We start from the raw sequence: 21426 nt of genomic DNA, 5'->3' as shown, positions 1-21426 counted from the left end.
ATGAAAGATTTAAGTGTAGCTGTTGATTAGATATAGATGTTGAATATTTAAGTCAAGAACTCAAGACAGGTGTCTAGGCTGGAGTTATTAAATTTTAGGAATCCTTAGGGAGAGTGTATTGAAATAAAAAGAACAAAACCCTGAGGAAGACCAGGATTTTCAAGGCAAAAGAGGAAGAAAGTCAGCAAGGAGTCTGGAAATGAGCTTCAAGAAAGATGGGCAGGATACATTACTTTGTGAATTCAGGGTTACCTAGTGGACAGCTTTTTTTTAAAATTTATTTTTATCATAAACAATTGGGATACATGTTGTTTCTGTTTGTACATGGAGTAACAGCATACCATTTGCATATTCATACATTTATATAGAGTAATGATGTTTGATTCATTTCGTTATTTTTTTCCTTCCTCCCCACCCCTCCCACCTCTCTTTTCCCTCTATACAGTCCCTCCTTCCTCCATTCTTGCCCCCCTCCCACCATCCATTATGTGTCATCATCCGCTTATCAGTGAGATCATTCGTCTTTTGGATTTTTGAGATTGGTTTATCTCATGTAACATGATATTCTCCAATTTCATCCATTTGCCTGCAAATGCCATAATTTTATCATTCTTTATGGCTGAGTAATATTCCATTGTATATATATGCCACAGTTTCTTTATCCATTCATCAATTGAAGGACATCTAGGTTGGTTCCACAATCTGGCTATTGTGAATTGAGCAGCTATGAACATTGATGTGGCTGTATCTCTGTAGTATGCTGATTTTAAGTCCTTTGGGTATAGGCCAAGGAGTGGGATAGCTGGGTCAAATGGTAGGTCCATTCCAAGTTTTCTAAGGAATCTCCACACTGCTTTCCAGAGTGGCTGCACTAATCTTCAGCCCCACCAGCAATGTATGAGTGTACCTTTTTCCCCACATCCTCGCCAACACCTATTGTTGCTTGTATTCTTGATAATCACCATTCTAATTGGGGTGAGATGGAATCTGAGGGTAGTTTTGATTTGCATTTCTCTTATTACTAAAGATGGTGAACATTTTTTCATATGTTTGTTGATTGCTTGTAGATCTTCTTCTGTGAAGTGTCTGTTCATATCCTTAGCCCATTTGTTGATTGGGTTATTCATATTCTTCGTGTAGATTTTTTGTGTTCTTTATATATTCTGGAAATTAATGATCTATCTGTAGTATGAGTGGCAAAGATATTCTCCCACTCTGTAGGCTCTTTCTTCACATTGCTGATAGTTTCCTTTGCTGAGAGAAAGCTTTTTAGTTTGAATCTATCCCAGTTATTTATTCTTGCTTTTATTTCTTGTGCTATGGGAGTCCTGTTAAGGAAGTCTGATCCTAAGCCAACAAGGTGAAGATTTGGACCTACTTTTTCTTCTATAAGATGCAGGGTCTCTGGTCTGATTTCAAGGTTCTTGATCCATTGTGAGTTGAGTTTTGTGCAGGGTGAGAGATAGGTGTTTATTTTCATTCTGTTGCATATGGATTTCCAGTTTTTCCAGCACCATTTGTTGAAGAGGCTATCTTTTCTGCATTGCATATTTTTGGCCCCTTTGTATAGTATGAGAAAATTGTATTTATTTGGGTTTGTGTCCATGTCCTCTATTCTGTACCATTGATCTACCTGCCTATTTTGGTGCCAATACTGTGCTGTTTTTGTTATTATTGCTTTGTAGTATAGTTGAAGTTTGGTATTGCGATACCCCCTGTTTCATTCTTCCTGCTAAGGATTGCTTTAGCTATTCTGGGTTTCTTATTCTTCCAAATGAATTTTATGATTGCTTGCTCTATTTCTGTGAGGTACGTCATTGGGATTTTAATTGGAATTGCATTGAATCTGTATAGCACTTTTGGTAGTATGGCCATTTTGACAGTATTAATTCTGCCTATCCAAGAACATGGGAGATCTTTCCATCTTCTAAGGTCTTCCTTAATTTCTTTCTTCAATGTTTTGTAGTTTTCATTGTAGACATCTTTTACCTCTTTGGTTAGATTGATTCCCAAGTATTTTATTTTTTTGAGGCTATTGCAAATGGGGTTGTTTTCCTCATTTCCCTTTTAGCTGTTTTGTCGCTTGCGTATAAAAATGCTTTAGATTTATGCGTGTTGATTTTATAGCCTGCTATTTTGCCGAATTCATCGATGAGGTCTAGAAGTTTTCTGGAGGAGGTTTTTGGATCCTCTAAATATAGAATCATGTCATCCGCAAATAGTGACAGCTTAAGTTCCTCTTTTCCTATTTGTATCCCTTTAATTTCTTTAGTCTGCCTAATTGCTCTGGCTAGAGTTTCGAGGACAGTGTTGAATAGAAATGGTGAAAGAGGGCATCCCTGTCTTCTTCCCATTTTTAAAGGGAATGGTTTCAGTTTTTCTCCATTAAGAATGATGTTGGCCATGGGCTTAGCATAAATAGCCTTTACAATGTTGAGGTATGTTCCTACTATCCCTAATTTTTCTAGTGTTTTGAGCATGAAGGGGTGTTGTATTTTGTTGAACGCTTTTTCTGCATCAACTGAAATAACCATATGATTCTTATCCTTCTTAAGTCTGTTGACATGATGGATTACATTTATTGATTTACGAATGCTGAACCATCCTTGCATTCCAGGGATGAACCCCACTTGATCGTGGTGCACAATTTTCTTAATATGTTTTTGGATACGGTTTGCCAATATTTTGTTAAGGATCTTTGCATCTATATTCATCAAGGATATTGGTCTAAAATTTTTTTTCCTTGATGTGTCTTTTCCTGGTTTGGGTATGAGGGTGATATTAGCTTCATAGAATGTGTTCGGTAGGGCACCCTCCTTTTCTATTTCCTGGAATACTTTGAGAAGTATTGGAATTAGTTCTTCTTTGAAGGTCTTATAGAACTCTGCTGAGAATCTGTCTGGTCCTGGGATTTTCTTCAATGGTAGGTTTTTAATGGCTTCTTCTATTTCATTGCTTGATATTGATCTGTTTAAGTTGTGTATGTCCTGGTTCAGTTTGGGAGGAGCATATGTCTCTAGAAATTTGTCAATGTCTTTGGTAGTTTTTATTTTGTTGGAATACAGATTTTCAAAGTAGCTTCTCATTATGTTCTGTATCTCAGTAGTGTCTGTCATGATATTTCCTTTTGCATCATGTATTTTAGTAATTTGAGTTTTCTCTCTCCTTTTCTTTGTTAGTGTGGCTAAGGGTTTGTCTATTTTGTTTACTTTCTCAAAGAATCAACTTTTTGTTTTGTCAATTTTTTGAATAGTTTCTTTTGTTTCAGTTTCATTGATTTCAGCTCTGATTTTAATTATTTCCTGTCTTCTACTACTTTTGCTGTTATTCTGTTCTTCTTTTTCTAGGGCTTTGAGCTGTAATGTTAGGTCATTTAGTTGTTGACTTTTCATTGTTTTCTGGAATGTGTTCCATGCAATGATTTTTCCTTTTAGTACTGCTTTCATAGTGTCCCAGAGATTTTGATATGTTGTATCATCGTTGTCATTGACCTCTAAGAATTTTTTAATCTCCTCCCTGATGTTTTTTGTTATCCATGTTTCATTCAATAGCATATTATTTATTCTCCAGGTGTTGGAGTAATTTCTCTTTTTTATTTTGTCACTGATTTCTACTCTCAGTCCATTGTGATCTGATAGAACACAAGGCAGTATATCTATATTTTTGCATTTCCTAAGGGCTGCTTTGTGGCATAACATATGGTCTATTTTCGAGAAGGTTCCATGTGCTGCTGAGAAGAAAGTGAATCCACTCGTTGATGGATGGAATATTCTATATATGTCTATTAAGTCTAGGTTATTGATTGTGTTATTGAGTTCTATGGTTTCTTTGGTTGGATTTTGTTTGGAAGATCTATCTAGTGGTGACAGCGGTGCGTTAAAGTCACCCAGAATTATTGTGTTGTGGTCTATGTGATTCTTGAAATTGAGAAGGATTTGTTTGATGTACAGGGATGCACCATTGTTTGGGGCATAAATATTTACTATCGTTATGTCTTCCTGATTTATGGTTCCCTTAAGCAGTATGAAATGTCCCTCTTTATCCCTTCTGACTAACTTTGGCTTGAAATCCACTTTATCTGATATAAGGATGGAAACCCCCACTTTTTTCCTGAGTCCATGTGCGTGGTAGGTTTTTTATCCCATCCTTTCACCTTTAGTCTGTGGATGTCTTTTTGTATGAGATGAGTCTCTTGCAGGCATCATATTGTTGGGTCTTTCTTTTTAATCCATTCTGCCAGTCTATGTCTTTTGATTGATGAGTGTAGGCCATTAATGTTCAGGGTTATTATTGAGATATGATTTGTATTCCCAGTCATTTGGCTTATTTTTGGTTTTTACATTGGCTTGGTTTCTCCTTTGAATGTTTTTTCTCTAAGGTATTTCCTCCCTTTGCTGACCTCCATTGTTGTTTTTCATTTCCTCCTCATGGAATATTTTGTTGAGAACATTCTGTAGTGCAGGCTTTCTATTTGTAAATTCTTTTAACTTTTGTTTATCATGTTAGGATTTTATTTCATCTTCAAATCTGAAGGTTAGTTTTTCTGGGTATAGGATTCTTGGTTGGCAACCATGTTCTTTCAGAGATTGAAATATGTTGTTCCAGGCCCTTCTAGCTTTTAGAGTCTGGGTTGAGAAGTCAGCTGCTATCCATATTGGTCTCTCCCTATGTGTAATCTGATGCTTTTCTCTCGCGGCCTTCAAAATCCTATCTTTATTTTGAATGTTAGGCATTTTCATTATAATGTGCCTTGGTGTGGATCTGTTGTGATTCTGTGCATTTGGTGTTCTGTAAGCCTCTTGTATTTGATTTTCCATTTCATTCTTCAGGTTTGGGAAATTTTCTGATATTATTTCATTGAATAGGTTGTTCATTCCTTTGGTTTGTATCTCTGTGCCTTTCTCAATCCCAATAATTCTTAAATTTGGTCTTTTTATGATGTCCCATAGTTCTTAGAGATTCTGTTCATGATTTCTTACCATCTTCTCTGTTTGGGCAACTTTATTTTCAAGATTAAATATTTTGTCTTCATTGTCTGAGGTTCTGTCTTCCAAGTGGTCTAGTCTGTTGGTGATGCTTTCCATTGAGTTTTTTTATTTGGTTTATTGTATCCTTCATTTCAAGCATTTCCATTTGGTTTTTTTTTTTTTTTTTTTTAATCTCTATCTCTTTGTTGAAATGATATTTTGCTTCCTGCAGTTGATCTTTCAGCTTATTGGTATTATCATTCATTGCCTGCATTTGCTCTCTTATCTCATCCTTTGCTTCATGAATCCTCTTAATCATGTATAATCTGAAGTCCTTTTCTGACATTTCTTCTACCATACTGTCATTGGATTCTATTAATATAGAATCTAGATTTGTTTGGATCATTTTCTTCCCTTGTTTTTTCATGTTGTTCATGTATCTTTCCCTGTAGCAGTGCAGATCTGGGATATTGCAGATTTCCCCCTATAGGCTTATAGTGGCCCTATAGGTTTCCAAAACCCTTTCTTTAAGGGGAGATCAATATTAACAGTGCCCAAATCAGACAGTATGCAATCCTAGACCACATAGCCCCTATGGGGACAATAACAAAATTGTCATAGTAAACAAAATGAGTTCAAATATTATCTTTGGTAAAACAAACAGGTTTGCAATAAGGTCTGCAGTTTCTAATGGAGGACAAAGAGGGTGTAGAGGGATGTAGAATGTGGCTGTTAATGGGATAAGAAAAGAATATACAGAAGTTCTAGAAAATAGAAAGGGTGAGAGTGTAATCAAAAGAAATTGGATGTTAGCATGCAAAAAAAGGGAGAAAGAGACTCTGAGGGAACAGGTAAACAACAGGAAAAGAGAGCAAGAAAAGTAAAGAAATAAAAACTTAAATTTTTTAAAAAGGAGAAAAAAGAAAATCTACAGTATAACAGTCATATACTAATGAAACCTCCCAGTGTTCAGTAGCCTGATGCATGAGAGGTACCTGACAATGAGCTTCAAGCCTCCAGCAGGCGTCTCAGGATGGGATTTGCCCCACCCAAAGATCAGAGCTATGGCTGCCAGGATTATCCTAGATGGCCACTCTGTTTTTGAAATGTGTTGGCAAATGGAGAGCTGCAGCTCTGGGCTAGACGTGGTCAGCTGGAGGTCCTGGAGACGGAATGCGGTTGGTCTGGCAGGGGTCCTGGAGGTCGGGTGTGTTTGGTGTGGTTGTGGGATCCTGGAGGCCAGGTGCAATCAGTCAGTCTGGGGTACCGGTGATAGGGCGCAGTCAGTTGGTCTGGGGGTCTTGGCGGCAGGGAGCAGTCAGTCGATGTGAGGGCCCCAGAGGCAGGGAGTGATTGGTTGGGCTGAGGTATCCTGGAGACGGGGCTCAGTCAGTCTGGCCAAGGGTCCTACAGGGCCTGGCTATTGTCTCAAAATGGTGGCAGCCACGTGAAATCAAACCTGCAGGTACTGTAACAGTGAACTTCCAGGTGACAGCAGGCAGCTGGTGCTCCACTGGTGGTCGGCGATCAGTTTGTCTCTAGTGTTGTCGGACAATTGGGAGGTGAACCTCGTTCGTTGGGTGATGGATAGGTGTAAAGCAGGCAATGGACAGGTGAGAGGCAGGCAAATGGCGGATGACAGGTGCCTGACAGTGAGCTATCTGCACTCAAAAAAGGTGTTGATATGCTGGCAGACTGCAGGTCATCACAGCAGACAAATAGGGTAAACACCAGGGGATCGATAAGCAGCAAAAACTGCCTCACCGAGAAACAGATATCCTCTGCTTGAAACCGGAGTTACAGAGCGACAAGGAACGCAGCCTCCCTCTAGTCCGCCGTCTTGGGTCTTCCTAGTGGAGAGTTTTTGAGTGATCGAACTATACTGAATGCTCCTGAGCTGTCAACCATAAAAGGAGTAAGAAGCAGCAGTTGGAGGTCAGTGATGGTCTTTAGAATAGTAGCAGATTGGGGTACTAAAAGAGGAAGGGAACATCATTTAGTAATGGGTTAAGCAGCAGGATAAAGGAAATTGTAACCATGAGCAAAGGCAAGTCAGATGTTTCTCTGTGGCTAATGAGGAATCTGGTAAAAAGGAGATGTGCAGTCAAGGGGACGTTTTCTAGTAAGGGAGTAGGGTCATGCTTTTTTCTTTTTTTTTTTTTTTTTTGAGTTGGATGACTATTTGCACATAATTAAATTTTGATCAGTTGGAACTAATAGAGAAGTAGGTAGAGTTGAAGATTCAGAAATGAGTTGCCAGAGAAGATAGGAAATGGTGTACAGGTGGTAGGACTGATGGCGGGCGGTGTTTTGAGAATTAGTAAACGAAGTGAAAACAAATGAAATTAACCTATGTGACCCTCCGTAGGGTACTCCAACTGGGTTTTTATCTCACTTTACCTTCGTGAAGATACTCATATGGTGAAATCTAATGAAACTGCTGAGTCCAATGGAAATATCTAGAACCTTAAGGCCAAATTGTGCTCCTTAATGTATTGAGCTATATTTCTTACCAAAATTATTAAAGGAGACTGCCTGTTTTCCTATATTATTTTCTTATACCATTATTAATCTGAGTATCATCAATAATTTTAGTCTTTGCCAATATGACAAGTAAAAATATTCTTATTGGTTTAATTACCATTTCTTTAATTTTGCATGAAGTTGAATTTACTTTCCTGAATTTGCTGATCATATGTATTTCTTTTTCTGTAAATTAAAATGATTTGTCTGTACTCTTTATCTTTCTGGGTTTCTTTTTTCCTATTGATTTACATGATTTTTTATAAGGTAAGGAAATTAGCCATCTGTTATATGTATTATAAATATAGTTTTTAATTTTATTGTTTAACTTTACTCATTGTGTGTGTGTGTGTGTTTAAATGTCATGTAGAAATGTAAATTTTTTAGTTGCTTTAATCATTCTTTTCCTTTATGGCTTCTGAATTTTGTCTCTAGCTAGGAAAGGCTTTCTTTGTGTAATGTTAATTTTAAAAAAATGTCCATATTTACTTTTAAATTTTCTCTTTTATTTTTTCCTATTTATGTGTTATGTCCATCTAGAATATTTTTAGTTTAAGAGGTTAAGGATCCCCCTTTATTTTTTTTCCAAGTGACTGACCAGTTGTTTAAATCCTATGTCATAATTCATCTGTTTCCAACCAATTTGAAATTCTGTGTTTGTCATATAGTAAATTCATATTACATATGTATGTGTGTACACACACCTTTCTATACTCTGTCTTCTCTATTTTGTTCTTAATTATTCTAGTGTCTTTTGATTTGGCATAACTTTGTTTTTTATTATTGATTCTCCTGTGTTTATTTTACTAAATAAAGTTAGTGTTATTTGTGAAGTTAGAAAAGATATTGTATTTTCATTAAAATTGCACTTAAATTTTAATAAATTTAGAGAAAGTTGATATATTCCTAATCCCAGATCTTCTTACCCCAAAACAAAATGTTTCAATGAAGTGTTTGCCTTTTTCTTGTTGCTGTTTCTTTAAGTATCACTAAATATTATAAATGTAATCTTTCCCTCCATTGTATTTTCTTATTGGTTATTGTTTGTTTGTAGGTAAGCTACTTTTTTCCATATTCTAATTTTCTAATTTACCAAATTCTCTTATTGTTTGCATTTGATTTCACTGAATTTTCTAGGTGTTATTGTGTCAGTTTCAGATAATGATAGCTTTGTTTTCCAATGCACATTACATTTTAAAATCTAATTTCATTGATACTTTGGGACACTTTTAAATATTAGTGATGATACTAGATACCTTTCCTGGTTCCTGACTTTTATGGAAATGTGTCCAGAGTTGTGTTATTAATTATGGTGCCAGATTGAAGATCTCTTTCTGTTCCCTCTCATTCTCCCTCTCCTTCCTTCTTCACTCCTCTTTCCCCAACCCCACCATTCTGGGTACTGACATGCTTTTCTTACTTCATTAACATCATCAGTTTTATTAATAAATAAAGCTGTTTATTTATTAGTCTTCTAGGAGACCACTGAAATCTATTTGATATTGTTTTAAGATTTTTACATCAGTGTTTTTAATAGAGATTAATCTTTCTTGGGTGTGCATGTTATATTGACTTTACAAAAGGAATGTGAAAGCTTTCTCTAGTTGGAAAAATGTAAATACTACGGGTTTCATTTCCTTCAAAGTTTGAAGGAATTCGCCTGTGAAACTGTTTCTGGTGCCTTTTCTCTTTGGTAACAGGTAGTGAGAGGAGTTGTTCAGCTTTGAGCCGATGTTAGAGCCATTTCTTCCTTGGGCATTGGAGTGTCCATTTTTCTTCTTTCCTGTTTGCTCTTCCATTCTCCCTCCTAATTTGTGCCACCACATCTGTTATTTCTGACACTTGAATTCTTCCTTTCTTCTTTCTTCCGTTGGCTTCTTTCTCTGACCTTTTCCACTGAGACTTTAGGCCTTAACTGTGATTAGTCAGCCAGTTACACTGGGTTTTAAATCTCCATTTTTAACCCTTCAGAGCTGTTTTTATATTTTTTACTACTCAAGAGTGTTTTTTTTTTTTTTTTTTTTTCATAACCAGACATCTTTCTCTATTCGCTTCATTTTTTTTTTTTTTTTTTTTTGGGGTGCCAGGGATTGAACTCAGGGGTGCTCAACCACTGAGCTACATCCTCAGCCGTATTTTTTATTTTATTTAGAGGCAGGGTCTCACTGAGTTGCTTAGTGCCTCACTTTTGCTGAGGCTGACTTTGAACTTGAGATTCTCCTGCTTTGGCCTCTGACCCGCTGGGTTACAGGCATGTATCACTGTGCCTGGCTGATTCACTATTTTTTAACTCCAGAGTTTAACTCACACATTAAGATGACCAAAATATTACCATTTTAAAACATTTTATTTTAAAATATATTATTAATTTTAATGTCATATATATTTTAAAATTTATGATTTTAATAATATATATTTTAAAATGTATTATTAATACTGTACTATTATACTGAACCTCTTAAGATGCTGTTTAAAATATCATGATAAACACAATTCCTCAACGTGTTTTACCATGCCCACACATCCCTGTATCTCTCCACCTTCCAGCCTCAGCTAGCATTCTTTACTCTTTATGCTAGAGGTACACTGATGTCTTGTTTTCCAGATCATGTCATGCCTCCTCCTGCCTCAGGAACTTTGAATGTGCTCTGTTTGGAAGCCTTCCTTATTTTTTATCTAGTTAAGTCAGTCATTCTTCTGATCTCATAGTGAACATTCCTTCCTCAGAAAATTCTTTGCTATTTCCCCCTTCAAGTTCCATATGTTATGTCAGTTCCTCTGATTACATGCTCTCATAGGTCTCTTTTTCTTCAGAGCAATGTAATTATATACTTGTATGCTTATTAATGTCACCAAAGTGTTAGCTGCCACAGGGATAGGAAATATGTTTTGCTCACAACTGTATTTCTGAAAATTGCTTAGTACACTCATTTTTTTTCAATATTTGTTGTGTGCTTTTTGTATATGTAGCACTGTTAAAGTCATCAATGTTAATGCAGTGACCAAAAAAAGAGAGAAAAAATCTCTGCCCTCATGGAGCCTACATTCAAGTAGTGGAGACAGGAAGGAAGGAAGGAAGGGAAGGAGGAAAGTAAGGATGGATGAGGGTAAGGAGAAAAGTGATGAATTGATAGATTAGGGCTGCTGTTGGAGACAATGTGTAGTACAGCTGCTGATGCCCAGGGAGGGCCCTTCTGGTCAAATGAGTTTTGAATGACACCTGAAAGAGATAAGGAAAGGAGCCAAATGAGCACCTGGGGAAAGAGCACTTCACAGATAGGGGACAGCTAATGCAAAGCCCCTAAAAGTAGGTTCTACTAAATCTGTTTTAGAGTAAAAGAGAAAAGAAAAGCCTAAAATCTTCAGAGTAAAAGAAGGGTCATGAGGTCAGAAAGGTGACAGGATCACTTAAAAACTCGTGGGCTATTCTGATGACTTTCACTTTTGCTAGAGTGAGGTTAGAAGCAACTGGAGGATTTGAGCAAAGTATTGAAAAGTCTCACATTTTAACAGGTTACTCTGACAGCTATTGAGAGCTCATCGGCGGTAGAAGCAGAAACAGGGAAACCTAGGAGAAAATGTCAGTAATCCAGATGAGAGATGATGTTAGCTTGAGTAAGGGACGTAGCAATAGAAATTGCAAGAGGTATTCAGATTTTGGATATATTTTGAAGAGAGATGAGCAGGATTTCATGATGAACTGGATATGGGGTGTGAAGTAGAGGTGTTAAGGTTGATCCAAAGTTATTGGCCTAGCTGGGGATAAAGCTCAGCTGGTAGAGTGCTTGCCTCATAACACCAAGGTCCTGGGTTCAATCCTCAGCACTGCAAAAACAAACAAAGTTATTGGCCTGAGCAATTAGAGATATAGAAAAATTGGCATTCAATATATACTTGTGAAATGATTAAATATTTATTCATTTTTTTACATCTGGTAATTCATATATGAAAGGTTTCATTGCTTTTGACTTCAAAATAATAACATAATGATTGTTGAAATATTTTTCTCAAAATGTTCCTCTTACTTTTCCTAGTTGTTAAATCAGTTTTTCTTGGATGTGAGATAAGTTGTGTATTTCACTTCTTCTTTGTTTGGTAATGTCTATTAATGGTTGGCAATGAGAAAGACAACTCACACTAAAAAATGGGAATGAACTAATATTTTTCAGAACCTAGCTATTAATTAGAATGGAGTTTTAAGGCATGGAAGAAATTAAAAGTTATCACCACATCAATAATACCTCAGTAAAGCTATAAATAATAAGTATAAGAATAAGAATAAGGCAGTGGAAAGATGGAAAAGTTATCACTACAAATACGGTGTTTATTCTTTCAGTTCTATAAGCTTCATTAGGAAATGGCACATTTGTTTTATTTTTTCTTTCAAGAATCAGTCTTCAACTAGTTAGCCTAGGGAATCAGGAATAAAACAAAATAATATATCCTCTGTTTCAGGAATATTTAAATCCAAAGTTTCTCTATCATTCTTGCCTGAGTTTTACAAACATTTTATCATAGGATGTCTGATAAATCAACTAATAATGAAAATTAAAACTTTTCTTATCTCTTTAAGATCATATTAATGGTTTCCTAGGTCATATCTCTTAATTATTAGCATGTGGTCATATTTATGTTTTTAAGTTTTCATTTATTGAAGTATCAAAAGAACAAATATGAATCTTATTAATTTCGTTTTTCTAGAACTGTCCACTTAATTACTTGCATTAATAGGCAAAAGTGTGAATAGTCAAAGAGGTTTCAGGATAATTATCTGACTTATTTTCATTCAGTTCAACATACTTTCATGAACACCTGCTATGTGCTATGTGCTCTCTATATACTATGCCAGGCATTATACAAGAATTGGCATTTAAAGGTAAATGAGGGATAGTTATTGTTTTCAGGAAGATTAGGTCTAAAGCAGCAGAGAGGTAAAGAGGATAATTTAAGTATCATGTAGTTGGAGTCCACTTACTTATGATCAGAACGGAGTAATTTTATGAACTTTTCCCTTTTACCATAAACATCTAGAAAACTGGAGAAAATATTATGGAAAACTCTTTCAGATATTAACATCTGTATATTATTAATATTCAGATATTAACAATGTGGACCTTTGATCCCTGAGAGAGGAAAAACAAATGAAGCAAGGCCTATGATTATTCCAGCTTTCTACCTAGATCCAGTTTTTGTACAGTAGTTCTGGGAGGAGGAATTTAAGCCATGAAAAGTGATCTAACTAAGTTGAAGACACAAAGACTGGAGGTCAAGGAGGTCAAGTCAGCTAGAACATTCAAGACAATGTACTTGAGAAGGCAGGTCCACATAGAAAAAGCTCCAGAAATTTGTATAGAGTCTATTGTATGGAGTCCCCTTGAGTCTTTGTCTATACATGAACTTATGCATACATAGGGGAAAAATACTAGACTGAGTCCAGGAAAACTACCAGGGAGTGATAATGTGAATAATTCTAAGCACTCACATGAAATGATAAAATATTCATGTTCCATCTTTTCTAATAGAAATACTTCATTAAACAGAAGAGTCCTATCTTAACAGTGGGATTAAATTTACCTAGATTAAATGCTCTTATAGACTCACACTATAAAAGTATTATGAACAAGTGTGAACCTCATTCATAAACAACTGAACTACTAAAACAAACATCAACGTGATCTAGAGGAAGACAGCAAAACTCAAAAATTCAATGAAATTGTAAACACAATGTCAAAAATGTCTAGCTATGTGAAGAAGCAACAAAGTAGAACTTAGAGCAAGGAGGAAATTGAGTCAATAGAAATATACTCAGAAATGACAGATATGACCACAATTAGAAGATCAAGAATTTAAAATTTCTCTAACAAACATAAGTATCTTCAAGGACATGATCATAATGAGTAATTAAGTAGAAGAAGATATAAAAAATAGAGAAAAAGCTTGTGACAAGATCCAATATCCTTTAATGATAAAAAAAATTAATCCGGATAGAAGGCATTTTCTTCAACCTAATATAAGACATCTATGAAAAAACATATCAAATGTCATTCTTAATGGTGAAAGAATGGAAGTTTCCCACCTAAGATTAGGAATAAGAAAAGGATATCCAGTCTTACCATTTCTAATCAACACTGTATTCTAGGGTAATTCAGCAAGAAAAGAAACAATAGACATCCTGATTTGAAAAGAATTAAAAATATCTGTATTCAAAGACGCACAATCTTGTGTATGTAAAATCCTAAGGAATCTAAGGAAAAATGATAAAACTAATAAGTTCAGAAAAGTTGCAGGATGTAAGGTCCATATATAAAATAATCATATTTCTATATGTTAGCAAATAATTTATAAGTGGATTTCAGAAAATTCTATTTATAAGTGCATCAAAAAATAAATTTCATAAAAGCACAAGAAACTGCAAAAACATTGTTTAAGAAAATTAAAGAACTAAGGAAACATAAATAGAAATCCTGTGCTTGTGGATTGTAACACAATATTATTTGGCAATACTCCCAAAAGTGATGTAAAGATTCACTGCTACTCACATCAAAATCCCAGCGAGATGTTAGCTAAAAATGGACCAAATGACTCTAAAATTCATTTGGAAATATAAATCAATTTGTTTTTTAATATATTTTTTATTCTAATTAGTTGTACATGACAGTAGAATACATTTTGACATATCACACATAAGTGGAGTATAACTTCTCATTTGTCTGGTTGTACATGATGTAGAATAACACAGGTCATGTAACCATATACCGCACATAGGGTACGAATGTCTGATTCATTCTACTATCATTCTTACACCCATGCTCCCTCCCCTCGTTTCACTCCCTTCTGTCTAGTCCAAAATACCTCTATTCTCCCCCTGCCTTATTGTGAATTAGCATCTGCATGTCAGAGAAAACCTTTGGCGTTTGGTTCTTTGGGATTGGCTTATTTAACTTAGCACAATGTTCTTCATTTCCATCCATTTACCAGCAACTGCCATTACTTCATTCTTCTTTAAGGCTGAGTACTATTGCATTGTGTATATATATATCACTGTTTATCCATTCATCTGTTGAAGGACATCTAGTTTGGTTCCATAGTTTAGTTATTGTGAATTGAGCTGCTGTAAACATTGATGTGACTATATCACTGTAGAATGCTGATTTTAAGTCCTTTGGGTAACCTAGGAGTGGGATGACTGGGTTAAATAGTGGTTTCATTCCAAGTTATCTGAGGAATCTCCATACTGCTTTTCATAGTGGTTGCACTAATTCGCAGTCCCACCAGCAATGTATAAGGGTACCTTTTCCCCCACATCCTCACCGCCATTTATTGTTGCTTGTATTCTTGGTAATTGCCATTCTGACTGGAGTGAGATGAGATCCCACTGTAGTTTTGATTTGCATTTCTCTAATTGCTAGAGATCAGTTTGGTTTTGAAAAGGATACCAAGATAATTCAAATAGTCTTTTAAAATATTATCACTGGAATGACTAGATATCCACATTCAAAAATGCATGTGCATGTCAGCCTCATGATATACATAAAAATTAACTCAAAATGGATCAAAAAGACCTAAATTATGTTAAAGCTAGAAATATAAAACCTTTTTTCAATGCTGAGAACTGAGAAAATACAAAACTCTTAAAGAAAAATACAGGTATAGGTCTTCATTCATTAGGAAATGAATTTTAAAGAATGAATTAGTTGTAGGAGTAAAGGGAGGTAGGGGATTTTAGGTAGAAGAAATAATATTAGTAATAGTGAGAAAACTTGTGTATTGAGTACTATGAAATGTCATTTGAAATTTAATTTAGTAGGGAATTTTTGTTTTTAGATATGAATAAGCAATCAAAGAGTATATAAATTGGATTTCACCAAAATTAAAAATACTTGTGCTTCAAAGAATACTATCAAGAAAGTATTTGATAAGCGACTCACATTCAGAATATAACTCTTACAAATCAACAATAAAGACAACCCAACTTAAAAATGAACAAAGAACTTAGAAGACATTTATCCAAAAGATAGAGAAAAAGCCACATGAAAAAATGCTCAACGTCATTAGCCATTGGGGAAATGCAAATCAGAACCACAATGAAATACTACTAGAGTGGCTTTAATACACATGGATAATAATAGTGTTGGTGAGGATACAAAGAAATTGGAAACTTCATGCACTGCTGGTAGGAATGCAAAATTATGCACCACTTTTAAAAAATGTATAGCTGTTTCTCAAAAATTTAAACCTAGAGTTACCATATGACTTAGCAATTCTACGCCTGGGGTAGTTAAGAGAATTGAAAACAAAAGTCCACACATGAATGTTCATAGCAGCATTATTCACAGTAACCTAAAAGTGTAAGCAACCTAAAAGTCTATCTAATGATCAGTACAAAAATAAAATGTTTTATCTATATAATAGTTTCATTCAGGCATGAAAAGGAATAACACACTCATACATGCTACAACATCGATGGTCCTTGAAATCATTGTAATAGTGAAAGAGGCCATACATGAGAGGCCACATATTGTATGATTCCACTTTTGTGAAATGTCCAGAATTGGCAAATCCATATTCATAGAAAGTAAGTTATAGTTACCTAGAGCTGGGGGAACTGGTGGAAATTGGCAGTGACAACTGACAGGAATGGAACGATAAGAAGTTCCAAACTGACGTTATAGATGCAGAAATATGCAAATATAGTAAATCCTGCTAAATTATATACTATAAAGGGTTAATTATGTGGTGGGTGAATTATATCTCAATAAAAATTGTTTTGCAGAAACAATCAAAGGAGCTAGAGGGGTTAGAAAGTACAATAGCTGATAGTAACAATTGCCTAGAAAGGATTAACAAGATCAGAGAATGCAGAAACACAGAGGGAAATAAGACTTCAAAAACCTAAAAAGCTCCCCAGATACCTGTGGGATAAAATCAAGCAGACTAACTGGAGTCCCAGAAGTCATGGCAGAAAAGTTAAAACGTTTGAAAGATTAGATGAGTTTTAAAGGACAAATCGGAGTTTGTTGTGAGAATAAAGGGAGGCAGGGGATTTTAAGAAGAAATAATATTATTTATGTTGAATAAGCTTGTAGAAAGGGAGGGTTGGGAGGGAAGAATAGAAGTTCATTGGATTAGTCAAATGGGAATGAAGGTAGGGAGGAGGGATGGGAATAGGAAAGGCAGCAGAATAAATCGGACATAACTTTCTGATGCTTATATATGAATACATGACCAGTGTAACTCCACATCATGTACAAACACAAGAATAGAATCTTAATTAGAATAAGTTATACTCCATGTATGTATAATATGTCAAAATACATTCTACTGTCATGTGTATCTAAAAAGAAAAAGAAACAGCTTGTAGTCATTTAGTATTATTAATGTTATTTTTATAGACTCTTTTTAATGTCAACAGACCTTTATTTTATTCATTTATTTATTTGTGGTGCTGAGAATTGAACCCAGTGCCTCACACATGCTAGGCAAGTGCTCCACCACTGAGCCACAACCTCAGCCCTTAAATGTTATTTTAAACATGATTTAGTTATGAAGGATAGTTTTCTTACAATCTTATGAGGAAGTTTATTATATTAGTGATATTACATGTTTTGCAGTTTTTGGTAACCTAACCATCTAATTTATCCTTTTGTATCCAGTTGGTGATTAATGAGTGCTGTTTAGTTTATTAAAGACAGTTTGTAGGTAGTAAGTGTTAGTCTTTTGGGGCTTAAAATCGATCAAATGGTACTTAAATTGTTCTTACATGAGAAAAAGTCAGTAATACATGTTAAAAGGCTAAGCCTAAATACTTAAAAAATGGGTGATGTTTGCCCATTTGTTTCTAGACATTTTAGAATTTGGGGTTTGTATTTCTTTGAAGAATGCCATTGGCATTTTGATAGGGATTTCATCAAATCTGTATATTTCTTTGGATATTGTGAACATTTTAAGAGTATTAATCCTGATTCCTGTACATGGTATATCTGTTTAGTTGTGTCTTCTTTGATTTCTTTCCTTCTTCAGTTTCTTTCATAAATGTTTTATAGCTTTCAGTGTACAAATCTTATACCTCCTTGATTTTATTTCTAAATATTTTTGGATGTTACTATATTTGTTTCTAGAAATGAAGTCAATGGAACATGATAGTGGGCAGTTAAATGAACTTCAAAAACAAAAGAGTGAATTGACACAAGAATTGTTTATTATCCAGAGAAAACATAAAGGTATTACTTTCATGAGTTAATTTTGCTTACAAAATAGTTATAGGCACATAATTGGATTGTATCTTTCAAAATGCAATGGGATATTGTGCTAGTATTGGTATAAAAAAAGAAATAGAGACAACACTGAATCAATCAGGATTAGAACTGGTATTAACATCATGCTTTTTGTAAAGATCTTTTTTGTGCCTTTAATTGCTATATTAAAGTAGAAAATAAAAATCAGTACGTATATTTGATATGCAGCACAATTAAACTATTTCGTAAAAGTGAGTAAAGATGACCTTTATGTTTAATTTTTATAAAGATTGTAAAACTTTTCATAATTGTTTAGTTCTTGAAGATGAAGAGAATGAAGCCATTCGTACAACTGAATACCTAGAGGCAGAAAAGATAAAAATTAAAGAAAAGCCTCAAAATGATGCTGAATGCTTAAGGTGAGAATTGTCTATTATACTTTGGTATAAAATCTGGTAATTTTAAAAGTTAAATAAACTTCAGCAAAATGTTTAGTGCATATATTTTTTTTTACAAAGTTCCAGATAAAGACATTATTTCCTTACTTGTGTGTTCTGAAACTTGCTGGAAAATACACACTTCACTGGCTAGAAAGTTCTACACATAAGTCCATAATGATAATAGGGATGTCAGTTTTTTCTTTACTTCTATCTCATGGACTGTTATACAGATCCCCAAAGGTAAGAGAACTCTCTTTTCTATTATTCCTATTTCAGGCAGAGACACTGAAATTATATTTAATCTTTCTAGATTTCAGTAGGTAGAGAATCAGAATCTCCTTTTTTTACTTGAAATTTGTTACTCTGATTTGGTTCCCAAAGAATGAAAATGGTTTTCTGTGTGTAATATATAGGTGCTTTTAATGTATTCGAATAATGGAATAATGGCTGATGGTCTAACTTATATAGTCATAAACATAAGGAGAAAAGACTTCAAGTTTTTATTTGACTATTTTTATCGATAATTTAGAGTTATATTTGCTGACTTCTAATCTTTAAAATTCCTATACTTTCTAGGCTTAAATAAGAAATGAAACCTCATTACTAAATCTATGAAGAAGCAAATGAAGCCTTTTTTCACATAAATCATAGAGGAAATATGTCCACTAGAGCTGAACAAATGCTTCATATTAGCAGTGTATTGCCTTTGGCCATAATTTTAGTAGATTGTGAGAAAATATTTGCAATTTAATTTTATGTTAAGTTTTATAGCATAAAATATCAACCTCTTGGGTGATATGTATGATACAGAATGAATTTCTGTAATGACAATCTGCTCATTGATTTCTTTATACTTTTAAAAATGGTAGTACCCACTGGTATCATTATACTTAGTAGTGTGAGAGCTTCCAATATGTACTCCACTTTTGTGGGTTTATCACTCAGTCATGAAGTTTTCCCTGAGTTAAAATTAAATACACAAAGTCTGTTAGAGAATGCCTTCTCCTACAGAAATGATGACAGAGGAAGCAGGGATAGAAGGAAACACCAGTCCATATATCTAGTCCAGTTTAGCAGTTATTAGTGAAATGTCAATATTTATCAATTCCCACTTTAAATTCTTTGATCTCTGTACTTAGTTTCCCTACTAATACATTTTGTAAAAGTTTTCTCAAGTGAAAACTTTACCATGTGAAGAGTAAAAGCAAGCATGAATGTAAATATTTTAGGAGAAAGGACCATCAGTCTGACAATAAGTGCAATAACACTTGTGTTGAAGGTGAAATAATTATCCCTAATTGGGATGTTATTATAATTAAATTTCTACTTTATTGACTCTTAACCAGTAAGAAAGCAATTACAAAAGAACACTTTAATATTGGTTCATCTCTGTGAGCTTATTATTTCCTCAGTTGTCCACTTCTTATCCATAATTGCTCTTTCCTCAGTTTCAGTTACCGTTGGTAAACTGTGGTGTAGAAATACTAACATTTGTCTTGATTCTTTCAAGAGGAAGAGACCACATTCAGATAATTTTTATTAGAACATATTGTTATAATTAGTCTATTTCATTATTAGTTATTGTTGTTAACCTCATACCATATCTAGTTTATTAATTAAACTTTATCAGGTGTTATGTATAGTTATGTATGTATAGGAAAAAACATAATACAAATTTTAGTTTCCCCACAGATAAGGGGAGACTACTGCACTATGTTATTCCCTGTACATACATACCTACCTATAAAAGTTGAATTATAATTTAGGTATAGTTTGGAAAGGTAAACCGGGTAATGGAGTCCAGTCTCTTCCTTTTCCTGTCATTTTGGAGGTGGGCCTACCTCAGACAATTGTGTTCCACTGCTAGTCTACCCAGTAGGTTTTAGAGTGGTTTTAGAGTGAAGGCTTGTGGAGTCCAGTGCTACCAATAATATTGTGAGTCATTAGTCTAATTTTGGGGTTCAGTATTGAAAAACCCTGGTCTGCAGATATAAGCTACATTCTCTAGGTTCTGCTGTATCAGTATTAAATGAGATGTTTTAACCTATTTTTTCTTCTTTATTTTTTAATTGGCCAGATGTGAGGCAGAAAAGAAAAGTGTTAAATGTTGGGCCTCATCAAATTCCTAGAACCTATTATTTTTTATTATCATTCAATACCAGGATTACCAAAATACAGTTCTAGATCATGATTTTTTAATGTACTCCAAATACTAACATAGCAGACAATTAAAAATGTCAGGCATTTTCTTTACCCATAAGACTTCTTTCTAGAGTGATTTTATATTTTGTGTATTCAACATTTGTGCTTGTTAAATACAACAGAAAACATGTTTCAGAAATTAATATGTGAGGTCAACAGTATGAGATTTTCATTCTGAACACTTAAAAGATGCTGTGATTTTGTGAAGAGCTTATTTGCAATGGAAACTGCACAAAAATTAATCTACATCTGCTTCTGAGAGACTCTAAATGCATTTATGGGTAGTACTAAAGCAGTGCTGTTGCCTTTTTAGTGAAAAAGTCATCCAGTTAAGTTGTCATAGAGGTCACATTGATGGTTCTTAGTTTTATAAGAAAGCTTAAATATAGCATGGTTATTAAAACACCATCAACCTCTCTACAAGATACACTGATAAACATGTATATTTACATATGCATTAATTTATTTTTAATTTTACAAGTAATGTGTGTGTATACACACACATTGTGAGAGTAGGCTATGCTGATTGAATAAAAAATTCAAACAGTACCAAGATGTAAAATATCAGTTTCCCTTCTCCCTTACTCTAATGCATGAAGTCTGATCATTGTTAAACATTTGCTATGTGTCTGTCAGGGTTTATGTGTTTCCTTGAATGTGCACAGGCACATATATGCATGTATATTCCAGAAAAAATGGGATCATAGGATCATACTGACTGGATTGTGTTTGCTTTCTTGCTAAGCAAAATATTATAGACATTTTCCACATTAGTTTGTACCAATTAACTTCATCTTTAAATGTCATTGTATGGAGATGCCATTCTTAACCATTCTCCCATGAATGGATATACAAGACAGTTTCTAAATATTCATAGTTAGACATGTTTCTATAAATGTATCCTTAAATGCTTACAGGGGAGTTTCTGTGATACTCTGGTAAACATTTGGTAGAGTAATAGGAATTGTTACCCAGGCTACATTTAGAAAGTTGTCCACATTTATTTTGCTCTTTGTTTTCAACAAGAATTAACTCAAAGTGGACAGGTGTAATAAAACC

General features: G+C 34.4%; 1 protein-coding gene across 1 annotated transcript in view; it reads left to right on the top strand.

The window, feature by feature from the left end:
* The window catches only part of CCDC172 (coiled-coil domain containing 172), a gene marked incomplete at both ends in the record, with an annotated part of 69611 nt that overhangs the window by 37744 nt on the left and 10441 nt on the right, over window positions 1–21426 (top strand). The window contains 2 exons of the mRNA XM_079136645.1: window positions 17609–17710; window positions 18042–18144. Coding sequence (XP_078992771.1) covers window positions 17609–17710; window positions 18042–18144 — 205 coding nt within the window. The remainder of the gene's footprint in view (window positions 1–17608; window positions 17711–18041; window positions 18145–21426) is intronic.

The sequence above is a fragment of the Sciurus vulgaris genome (genome assembly GCF_902686455.1).
Source record: "Sciurus vulgaris genome assembly, chromosome: 4".
NCBI lineage: Eukaryota > Metazoa > Chordata > Mammalia > Rodentia > Sciuridae > Sciurus > Sciurus vulgaris.
This window is presented reverse-complemented; position numbering and strand designations above follow the sequence as displayed.